This window comes from Pongo pygmaeus, chromosome 16, assembly GCF_028885625.2.
Source record: "Pongo pygmaeus isolate AG05252 chromosome 16, NHGRI_mPonPyg2-v2.0_pri, whole genome shotgun sequence".
Taxonomy (NCBI): Eukaryota; Metazoa; Chordata; class Mammalia; order Primates; family Hominidae; genus Pongo; species Pongo pygmaeus.
In genome coordinates this window covers 40,073,519-40,085,800 of record NC_072389.2, presented here as the reverse complement: position 1 = coordinate 40,085,800, position 12,282 = coordinate 40,073,519, and the positions used below count along the sequence as shown (strand labels likewise).

The 12,282-nt window shown below is 39.6% G+C and overlaps 1 protein-coding gene across 1 annotated transcript in view; it reads left to right on the top strand.

The window, feature by feature from the left end:
* Window positions 1–12,282, top strand: part of AQR (aquarius intron-binding spliceosomal factor) — a 112,035-nt gene that overhangs the window by 5,143 nt on the left and 94,610 nt on the right. The window contains exons 2-4 of the mRNA XM_054450651.2: window positions 529–585; window positions 4,026–4,066; window positions 11,807–11,842. Of these exons, the coding sequence (XP_054306626.1) occupies window positions 529–585; window positions 4,026–4,066; window positions 11,807–11,842 (134 nt within the window). The remainder of the gene's footprint in view (window positions 1–528; window positions 586–4,025; window positions 4,067–11,806; window positions 11,843–12,282) is intronic.

Here is a 12,282-nt window from a genome sequence, read left to right as displayed (position 1 = left end):
GAAATATGCCAGCTCTTATATTCTCTGTAATAAGCAGCTGATAGACTACAATTTTTTTTTTTTAAGTTTTGTTATGGGTGTGAACTAATCATTTAAAGGCTCATCATTTTAGAAAGTATTCATGAAGATTTTGAGTATCATTTGTAATACTTGCTCAACTATTAACTAACTGTAATCTTGGGCAGATCACTTATTTTTTCTAGACCAGGGTTTCCTTATTGCTATGCTGAAGATGTTTGGCTCTGTGGTTATTAACTGAGCTGTATTGTTTCTCTAGGGGTGGTTGGAGAGGATTTTTTTGTTTGTTTATATCACAATGGCATGTTGTAGTGCAAAGCGCTACTGGCATTTAGTGGTTTGGGGTCAAGGATGCCAACTGGCCTGCATGCCTGTGTAGTCCCTTCAGATTTACTCTGTCCCCCAGTGCTGACCCCTTGTTAAGAAACAGCTTCTCACTAAATGATCTGTCTTCCAGCTCTACAATGGCAAGAATCTGGGACTTACTGTTTATACTGTTTACTTTTGCAGTTAGCATGTAAATACTGGGCTCCCCACATCAAGAAGAAATCACCTTTTGATATAAAGGTAAGTATTTTTGGCTTCAACATAATTCTTGAGAAGTTACACTCCTTTTAAAGGGTTATTTCAACAAAAGCTTTCCATAATTTTTTTAAAATTAAAAACAACCTAAGAATCTACAAAAAATACAATTTTTTGCTTATCAAACTTAGCAATTATTTATGTTAGGAAATTTGGAAGACATAGAAACTACACATAAGAAAATAATCACTACCTAGAGATAACCTCTTTTACCATTTTGTTGTATTTTCTTTAAGCCTTAAAAAAATGTGTATGTGGCTGGGCGCAGTGGCTCACGGCTGTAATCCCAGCACTTTGGGAGGCCAAGGCTGGTGGATCACAAGGTCAGGAGATCGAGACCATCCTGGCCAACATGGTGAAACCCCGTCTCTACTAAAAATACAAAAAAATTAGCTTGGCATGGTGGCGGGCGCCTGTAGTCCCAACTACTCGGGAGGCTGAGGCAGGAGAATGGCGTGAACCTGGGAGGCGGAGCGTGCAGTGAGCCGAGATTGCGCCACTGTACTCCAGCCTGGACGACAGAGCGAGACTCCGTCTCAAAAAAAAAAAAAAAAAAAGTGTATGTGTATAATTTACTTAACTGTTTTTCTGTTTATAGAGTCTTAGGTTGTTTTTAATTTATCATTATTATAAATGATCATGTAATAAATATCTTTGTAAATATACAGAAATTTTTGTACAAGTTTTTGATAGTTCATTTAGGATTAAATCTGTTGTGTTATCTTGTTTTTAGAGTGGTGAATGAGGTAAAGGTCTATAATAAAGATGGAAGGAGCAGCAGTTGTATAGTGTAATAATTAAAGTCCAGTAATATTCAATAAGGGAATTGAACTTATTCAATTGAATAAGTCCAACTGAAGCAATTTAGAACAAATAATATGGCAAATTCCCAAATATCGGGTTAATTCTCATTGGAATAGGTTCTTAAAGAGAGGTCTAAGGCCAGGTGTGGTGGCTCATGCCTATTATCCTAGTGCTTTGGGAGACCAAGGAGGGAAGATCACCTGAAGCCAGGAGTTTGAGACTAGACTGGACAGTAGTGAGATCTCGCCTCTACAAAACAATTTAAAAAATTGGCTTGGTGCAGTGGCTCACACATGTAGTCTCAATTGCTCTGGAAGCTGAAGTGGGAGGTTGACTGACCCCAGGAGTTTGAGGCTGCAGTGAGCTGTAATCAGGCCACTGCACTCCAGCCTGGGCAACAGAATGAGACCCTGTCCCTTGAAGAGAGTGAGGTCTTTAAATGAAATAGATGTTGACATATTGCATACCATTCAACAAGTAATGGAGACTCTTAAGCTCTGCCATTATAAATTTAATGGTGATGCTTTAGGCACTGTTGGTAAAACTGAACTTTTTACCCAAAATTTCTTACTTTATTTGAACTTAAATTCTTACGAATATATATTTGTTTTTGCCAGTAATCTTTTTCTTTTTTTTTTTTTTTTTTTTTTGAGATAGAGTCTCGCTCTTGTTGGCCAGTCTGGAGTGTAATAGCACGATCCTGGCTCACTGCAGCCTCCACCTCCTGGGTTCAAGCGATTCTTCTGCCTCAGCCTCCTGAGTAGCTGGGATTACAGACGCACGCCACCACGCCCTGCTAATTTTTGTATTTTTAGTAGAGACAGGGTTTTGCTATGTTGGCCAGGCTGGTCTCAAACTCCTAACTTCAGGTGATCTGCCCGCCTTGTCCTCCCAAAGTGGTGGGATTACAGGCTTGAGCCACCGCACCCGGCCAACCAGTAATCTTTATTTTATTATTTAATTTGAAATTTGATGAAAACAATAACAGCATTTCATCTAGATTGAACAAGACTTGTTTTCCTCATCACCTCCCTCCCTTTACCGCTCACAAATACTTACTTCACAAATATACTTGGAGCAGTTAAAAGATATTATAGGCTAGGCACCATGGCTCATGCCTGTAATCCCAGCACTTTGGGAGGCTGAGGCGGTAGATCACTTGACTTCAGGAGTTCAAGACCAACCTGGGCAACATGGTGAAACCCCATCTCTACCAAAAATACAAAAAATTAGCTGGGTATGGTGGTGTATGCCTGTGGTCCCAGCTATTTGGGAGGCTGAGGCTGGAGGATAGTTGAGCCTGGAAGGCGGAGGTTGCAATGAGCTGTGATTGCACTGCTACACTCCACCCTGGGTGACAGAGTGAGACCCCATCTCAAAAAAAAAAAAAAAAAAGACATTATAGTTACCATACAATAATATTATATTATACCATGTTAAAGCACTTTATAATTTTACAGTAGTATTTTTTTTTTGCTATTATTAATGCTAGCACTACTACTGCTGCTATTGATAACTGTTACTGAAGGCTCACTGTGTGCCAGTATTTGTACTAATTGTTTATATGCCCTGTCTTATTTTATTTTCAGTAGCCCTGTGTGGTAGTTTGTGTTATTAGATCTGTTTTGTGGGTAAGGGAACTGAGCCTTGGAGAGGTCAGGCACTTGCCTAAGAGTTCCAGCCATCAGTAGTGAAGGCAGATGTTTTGAACCAGGCTTCCAATTCCAGAGTCTGAGTTCTTTTTTTCTTTTTTTTTGAGATGTACAATTCCAGAGTCAGAATTCCCTTTTTTTTTTTTTTGAGATGGAGTCTCGCTCTGTCGCCAGGCTGGATGGAGTGCAGTGGCGTGATCTTGACTCACTGCAACCTCTGCCTCCCGGGTTCAAGTGATTCTCCTGCCTCAGCCTCCAAAGTAGTTGGGACTGCAGGCGTGTGCCACCACGCCCAGCTAATATTTGTATTTTTAGTAGAGACAGGGTTTCACCATGTTGGCCGGGATGGTCTTGATCTCTTGACCTCATGATCCACCCTCTTTGGCCTCCCAAAGTGCTCGGATTACAGGCGTGAGCCACCGTGCCTGGCCAGAGTCTGAATTCTTAAGTAGTAGACCATTCTGCCCACCCTCACTCAAATGAATGGAAATTCTGAAGCCCTATCATACTCATTTGGATAACGAGATTTAACAATTAGAATTTGTGTCTGTTATGTCTTCACACTTTTAACTTATTTTCTCTCTGGGTTTTGAAGGCACACAGTTATGACTCTTAAATGGAGTCTCATAGCATTTATACACTTTAAGTTTAAAAAAAATCCTGATCTTGTAAATTTTTATTTTCCCTAAAAATGTTTATAAGCACATCATTTTAATGAATCTAGGGCTCTGTTTTATTATTTATTTTTTCTACTTTGCTTTCACATTTTGAGAAATATGGGATTATTTAATTTCATATTTTGAGAAATATAATGGGATTATTTTAAATATCTCATTATTTCAATAGCAGTCATATTTGATGGCTTTCCTAAACCAACTTATTTTATATAATCTCACTCATTAAAAACTGTCAATTTAGGGTTGAAAAAAGTTGTTGAGATATTAAACATTTTTATATTTTTGATAACAGGTTATTGAAGATATATATGAAAAAGAGATTGTCAAATCAAGGTAGGAATGAATTTAAATTTTATACAATGTGATTGGGGTGGACCAAGTTGAATCTTGGCTGAACTTCTAAATGTGATCATAACTTGAACTTTTTTTCTGTTTCAAATTGGTCGTCAGGGAAATGGTGACTAGAAAAACTTTAGGTGCTGAAGAGTCATAAATTATTTTTTGCCTTCTAACTTTTGGCTCAGATTAGAGGTATCAAATCCCATAGGGTTTATTTGGATTTAGATGGAATTTGAGAAAAAGTAAACATGAAGATTTTATTACTAGTATTTTCTTATTTCTGATTCACCTTTTAAAAATATTCTTAAAAAGTTATGAAAGTAAGACATTATTAAATTTACAATAATATAGTATACATATGTAATGTATAAAATGTATAATAATAAACACAGAAGTGATAAAAATTATTTTTGAGTAATATGCTGTAAGGGGTGAGTTTCAATAAATCATCTTTTCTGCCCCCAATCCCTGGTTCATGTATATGGTTCATATACATCTGTTCTATTCCCCACCCCTTCACCTGTTTTTTCAAACACAAAAGGGTTTGTACTCTACATGCTATTTTTCATCATGCTTCTTTTAAAAAATTTAACAATGCGTCTTAGGCATCTTTTCGTAAATGCACCTGCAGACATGTACGTCCAGTGAGTATTTTAAAAGGGTATTTGACTAAATGGGTCAAAGGCCATCTTCAGGATTTTGTTCTTTATTTGAAAAACAGTAGGAAGTAAGAAGAGTTGTAAGCACAGTGGTATTTGAAAAAGAGAATTTGGGTTTGTTTTTTTTTTTTCTTTTTTTGAGACAGGGTTTCACCATGTTGGCCAGGCTAGTCTCAAACTCCTGGCCTCAAGTGATCCACCTGCCTTGGCCTTCCAAAGTGCTGGGATTACAGGCATTAGCCACTGCACCCAGCAAGAATTTGGATTTGGAGGGAGCAAGAGGCAGGGAATTAATTAGGTGAGCATTGTAGTCAGCTTCAAGATGTCATAGATTTGGCTTGCGTGGAAAGTTGGGAGAGGAATTGTCCATTTGAGAAAGAGGTGGAGAGACTTGATGTTTGGATGTGGCAGACGTAGGAAAAGGAGGAATCAAAGATGATCCTAAAATTTTGTGCTTAAGTGCTGAGTGATTAGTGACGCCATGACTGACTTTTGCCACATTGTTGGGGGTAGGATTGGGTGTAGATCATTATTTCACTTTTGGATATATTGAATTCTAGCTACTTAAGAGCTATGAAGATGGAGATATGGAATAAGCAGTTGGATATCCAGGTGCATAGCTCAAAAGAGATTGGGTTGGCTGGGCATGGTGGCTCATGCCTGTAATCCCAGCACCTTGGGAGGCCGACGTGGGTGGATCGTTCAAGCCCAGTAAGTAGTTCAGGACCAGCCTGAGCAACATGGCAAAACCCTGTGTCCAGAAAAAACACAAAAAATTAGCTGGACATGGTGGCGTATGGCTGTAGTCCCAGTTACTCAAGAGGATGAAGTGGGAGGATCACCTGAGCCCAGGAGGTTAAGGGTTCAGTGAGCCACAATTGTGCCGCTGCACTCTAGCCTGGGCGACAGAGTGAGACCCTGTCTCAAAACAAACAACAAAAAGAGACTGAGTTGAGCCTACTTTGTGTTAGCCACCATTTCGATGCTAACAGTACAACAGAAAAGAGGGGAGATACAGTCCCTGCTCTCCTGGAGCTTACATTCTAGTAGGTCAGACAGACGGACAGACAGATATCTATATATCTATGTCTATATATCTGTATGTACTGTAATGTCAGGAGATAGTAAATGCTGTGAATTAAAGTGTGGTTAGAGGATAGTGACAAGAGCTGGTATTTCAGAATAATTAGGCAAATTCTCTCTGAAAGTAGGACATTTGAGCAGATTTGTAACATACGGCCTGTTGGTCTGAAGGTGAGTATGAATGAAATTTCTTGAGAAAACTGAAGACTAGTGAGTGGATTAAATCTAGTATCATTTTTTCTTCTATATTAAGGTTATACTAATTTGAAAATTATTTTGAATCTTCAGAATAGATTTTCACTCCAGTAGAAAGTGATTGTTTATTTTTTCATTTAAACCCTTGCTATTAATATTTCTTCTTCAGAGGTGATTTTTTATAACAACCAAAAGCTGCTAATGATTTTTAAGCCATATACATTTGGCTACTTTTTGTGTGTAGCTCTCTTGTGTGTAGCCGAGATTGCGCCATTGCACAATGTGTGACAGACAGGGTTGCTCTGTTTCACCCAGGTTTGAGTGCAGTGGTGTGATCTCAGCTCATTGCAACCTCTGCCTCCTGGGCTCAAGTGATCCCCCAACCTTAGCCTCCCGAGTAGCTGGCACCACAGGCACAAACCACCATGCCCAGCTAATTCTTTTTGTATTTTTGGTAGAAACAGGGTTTCGCCATGTTGTCCAGACTGGTCTCACTCCTGAGCTCAAGCAGTCTGCCCACTTTGACCTCCCAAAGTGCTGGGATTATAGGAATTAGCCACCACACCCAGCCCCTACGTTATTCTTTTTTTTTTTTTTTGAGATGGAGTCTCGCTCTGTTGCCAGGCTGGAGTGCAGTGGCATGATCTCGGCTCACTGCAAGCTCCGCCTCCCGGGTCCACGCCATTCCCCTGCCTCAGCCTCCCGAGTAGCTGGGACTACAGGCGCCCACCACCATGCCCGGCTAATTTTTTGTATTTTTAGTAGAGACAGGTTTCACCGTGTTAGCCAGGATGGTCTCGATCTCCTGACCTTGTAATCCGCTCGCCTCAGCCTCCCAAAGTGCTGGGATTACAGGCATGAGCCACTGCGCCCGGCCACCCCTATGTTATTCTTAGTTCTGAAAGAAGTAGCTGTCTTTGGCATGGCTAAGATTTATCTTGTCTCTTTTAACAGTCGTTTTCTTATCTTGGACACGTTTATTATTATTATTATTATTTTTTATGTTTTTTTGAGACGGAGTTTCAATCTTGTTGCCCAGGCTGGAGTGCAGTGGTGCAGTCTCGGCTCACCACAACCTCCACCTCCCAGGTTCAAGTGATTCTCCTGCCTCAGCCTCCCGAGTAGCAGGGATTACAGGCATGTGCCACCATGCCTGGCTAATTTTATATTTTTAGTAGAGATGGGGTTTCTCCATGTTTGTCAGGCTGGTCTCGAACTCCCAAACTCAGGTGATCCACTTGCCTCGGCCTCCCAAAATGCTGGGATTACAAGTGTGAGCCACCACGCCTGGCCTACATTTTTTATTTCTAAGTACACTTCTGTAACACATAAACTATAGTATGTATTTAAAAATTTAACATGGTGAAACCCCATCTCTACTAAAAATACAAAAATCAGCTGGGTGTGGTGGCACGCATCTGTAATCCCAGCTACTGGGAGGCTGAGGCAGGAGAATCGCTTGAACCTGGGAGGTGGAGGTTGCAGTGAGCTGAAATTGTGCCACTGCACTACAGCCTGGGCACAGAGCGAGACTCCATCTGAAAAAAGAAAAAAAAAAATTTAAATGACCAGTTTTTTAGGCTAGGTCCTGAGGAAATTATTTTGCTGAGCTATGTGCTCATGGCATTTTCAGTATTGGGGGAATGGCTTGATGTAACAGCCATGTTACTGTATGGTACATTACACAATTGATTCATATTTGCTGTTCTTGCCATTATCAGATTTGGCAGGCTTATCTTAATGAATTATTAATCCAAGTTTGATTTTAAAAATATTTTTAAAATAATAGTTAAGTGCTTACTATGTGCCAGATTCTGCTGTAAGCACCTTGCATTCTGCTATAAGCATCTAGCTCACTTATTCCCACAACAACCCTGTAACACTATTATTATCCTCATTTTATGGATGAGGAAACTGAAGTAGATAGGTTAAATAACTTACCCAAGATGTTTCCCAGTATTTAGAGGCACACCAGGTATTGAATCCTGGTTCCCTGGTTCTTTTTTTTTTTTTTTTTTCTGAGTTCTTACTGAATATTCTGCTCTGTTCTTTTATTTTTTTGAGATGGAGTTTCACCCTTATTGCTCCAGGCTGGAGTGCAGTGGCGCAATCTCAGCTCACTGCCACCTCCACCTCCTGGGTTTAAGCAATTCTCCTGCCTCAGCCTCCTGAGTAGCTGGGATTACAAGCATGTGCCACCATGCCCTGCAAATTTTTTGTAGTTTTAGTAGAGACAGGGTTTCACCATGTTGGCCAGGCTAGTCTTGAACTCCTGACCTCGGGTGATCCGCCCACCTCGGCCTCCCAAAGTGCCGGGATTACAGGTGTGAGCCACCGCGCCCGGCCTTGAATACTCTGTTCTTAAATAAGAGTTCTTTGCCTTCTAGAAACCTCTTAACTAGTACACTCTGGTATGATGTTTAATCCTGTTATGAACCAACTAAGTGGTTTTTATGCTTTCAAAAAGGGTGATTTACAGAGTAATTTACTTTTTCCAAAGTGTTTATTTTTATTTGAAATGTATGGACTCTTTTATTATGAAATGTAACACAGAAAAGAGCATAAAACAAATGTATAGCCTTACGAATTATAGTAATAATTCATAACCACCACCTAGGCTGAAAAACTCCACGAACATTGTCAGTATTCCAGAAGCTCTCTGCTTGTTTCTTTTCTTTGTCATTATAATATGTAAGTATGCAAACAAGAACACTATAATTTTGGTTCTTTTTCAACTTTAAATAAATAAATAGAATCACACACTATGTACTCTTTTGTGGCTGGCTTCATTTTTTTTTTTTTGAGATGGAGTTTTGCTGTTGTCGCCAGACTGGAGTGCAGTGGCGTGATCTCGGCTCACTGCAACCTCCGTCTCCCAGCTTCAAACGATTCTCCTGTCTCAGCCTCCCGAGAAGTTGGGATTACAGGTGCCTGCCACCACGCCTGGCTAATTTTTTGTATTTTTAGTAGAGATGGGGTTTCGCCATGTTGGCCAGGCTGGACTTGAACTCCTGACCTCAGGTAATCTGCATGCCTCGGCCTCCCAAAGTGCTGGGATTACAGACGTGAGCCACTGTGCCTGGCGTAGCTGGCTTCTTTTGTTCACTGTTTTTACTTGTTGTTTTAATCATCTGCTTAACAGATCTGGAAGTAGGTAGCTCAGAAGTTAATAATGTCAAGGCCCTTGTCAATCTTGTCAAAAGGTTTTATTGATTTTTTCGGTATGGTTGTGGGGCTGCCACAGCTCCAGACCTCATATTTCACACAGTTGTCTCAAAAGAGGAAGTTGTTGGGGCAGGGGGTAATGTAATAGAAAAGAACTCTCATTTGTGTGGCCCCTTCTCTTTTTCTTATCATATTTAATGATACAGTAATAGATCCAGTTTATCGTACATAAATTATCCAACTTTGAAAGGATTTAATGAAATGCACGTTAAGTCCTTGGCACAGTGTCAAGCATAATGCATGCTCTCAGTAAATACTGGTAACTTAAAAAAATAACCATCCAAAAATCCTTCAGATTATTTATATTTGTGATTATTGTTTGTAACTTTTCATACTTATTTATTTATTTATTTATTTATTCATTTTTTTGAGACAGAGTCTCACTCTGTCGCCTGGGCTGGAGTGCAGTGGCGCAATCTCAGCCCACTGCAACCTCAGCCTCCCAGGTTCAAGCAATTCTCCTGTCTCAGCCTCCTGAGTACCTGGAACTACAGGCACACGCCGCCACACCTGGCTAATTTTTTGTATTTTAGTAGAGATGGGGTTCCACCGTGTTGTCCATGCTGGTCTCGAACCCCTGAGCTCAGGCAATCCACCCTCCTTGGCCTCCCAAAATGTTAGGATTGCAGGCGTGAGCCACCGTGCCCGGCCTTCCATACTTATCTTTAAAATTCTTCTGACATGGTGTCTAGTTCACAGATCTGTTTTTTTATCTTATAAGTACACTTTCAGTTAAGCTGTTCACTTTATCTGTCTCAGAGAGTTCATTGGCAAAAGTATAAAACTCCAAATTTAATAAATACCACTGAGATTGCTAGAAGTGGAATTGAATGTTTTTCAGACTGCTTTTGCTTTATTTTGACATATCAAGAGTTATTTTTCAAGGCCAGGCATGGTGGCTCATGCCTGTAATCCCAGCACTTTGGGAGGCCGAGGTGGGAGTATTACTTGAGCCTAGGAGTTTGAAACCAGTCTGGGCAACATAGTGAGACTTCATCTCTACTAAAAATCAAAAAAATTAGCTGGACGTGGTAGCACGTGCCTGTAGTCCCAGCTACTTGAGAGGCGGAGGTGGGAGGATCACTTGAGCCTGGGAGATTGAGACTACAGTGAGCTATGTTTGTGCCACTGTACTCTAGCCTGGGCAATAGAGCAAGCTCTGCCTCAGAAAAAAAAAAAAAAAGACTTATTTTTCACTTGTCTAGTTATCATAAAGGAAAGTTGGCTGCTCTACCATTTTTATACATGAGGAAACTGAATTGCAGAATGTTTAAAAGACGTCGGGTGTGGTAGCTCACGTCTGTAATCCTAGCATTTTTGGAGGCTGAGGTGGGTGGATCACCTGAGCTCAGGAGTTCGAGACCAGCCTGGACAACATGGGGAAACTCCTATCTCTACTAAAAATACAAAACATTTGCCAGGTGTGGTGGCACGTGACTGTAATCCCAGCTACTCGAGAGTCTGAGGCACAAGAATTGCTTGAGCCTGGGAGGCGGAGGTTGCAGTGTACCAAGATCGTGCCACTGCACTCTAGTGTGGGCGATGGAGCAAGACTCTGTCTCAATAAAAAAGAAAAAAATTAAAAAAAAGTTTAAAAGACATTGTCAAAGTAACACTGAGTCATTACTAGAACACTGGTATTCTATCTTATGAGCCAGGATTTTCTCTCTTTTATCATGAGGTCCTATTTGTGACTGAAGAAATTTAATGTAGAGTTTTGTGTATAGTGGGCAGTGAGTGAATTCTGTTGTCTAACATACAGTTAATTCAAGTGAAATGTCTGAAGTTGGAGATTTAGAGTGTGTCACTCAAGATGGCCTATCCACTCAGCATCTTGGCTGGCTGTAGAAGCCAGTACTTTGGCAGTATTCTGTCTTTTGCATAGTAAAAACCTTCATTTCATTCTCACTAAAGTTTTGTGACATTGCATGCTCAGTGAAACTAGGTAAGAGATCAGAAATCAGTGGAATAGGATTTTTGACAGAATAGTGGTTTCCTGGGGCATTATAAATTCATAATACATGTACTTTTAATTTTCAAAGCTGGAAACAGTTATCTAGTGACAGTGTTCTGATCTATTTCCAATATTATAAAATGATAAAGCTAAATTAGTGGCCATTTGTGTCTGCTTCGGGACAACGTAAGTATGTTTTGGACAAACATGACTATATCATTGTTTATTCATATAAAACAAAGTAATTCTATTTTAAAAAGACAGTATATTAAAGACAAATATCTGATATTTCCTCCACAATATTTTGGTGTTTTAAGCTCACTGTCAACACTAAGAAGCAAGTGAAACATCTGATTTTCACATTTGCAATATAGATGTGTCCTGTGTGCTTTTAGGAAGGCATGACTCTAGCAAAGTGTTTCCATTTGAGTATTAAATGAAAACATGTTGGTCAGTGCTTAAGAAGTTGAACTGACATTGGAAGTTGTGATCTGTTATTATGAATTTTGATAGGTGGGTAAATATGGAAACAAAACATCCCTAAATGCATTTGTGTTAATAACTCTGAAACGTTTGTATTCTCTATTTTAAACATTTTATTTATTTTTATGTTTTCAGGTTTGCTATTAGAAAGATAATGCTCTTGGAATTTAGGTAAGTTATAAGGCATTCCGTTGATGAAAAAGATAATGTGATTTCAGTTTTAGCTAAGTTTTCTGTGTTATTTCTGTGAGTGACTAAGAAAATCTAAATTTGTGAAGATTTATATTTCTGTGATTGGCTTATTTTGGAATATGTGTATGATAGCCTTTGTTTTCAAAGATGATGGCCCATTGTCAGAATAACTTGTATTTTGATTTGTTTCTTACTTGTTAAGCTAGCATGTGGTGAATAATTTCTGAACTCAAACTTGGTTTCTGTAGTGATCAGTTGAAATAAATTAGAGTGTGTTCTATAGCCACTTTTTTTCCCTGCCAAGCTAAAATGTTATCATCAAGGTAGCATTGTTCCAGTCTAGCTACTAGTAATGTAAATATTTCAGACAAAAGATAATGTATGATTTTTAGATTGCAAAGGTAGATTAGATTATGTTG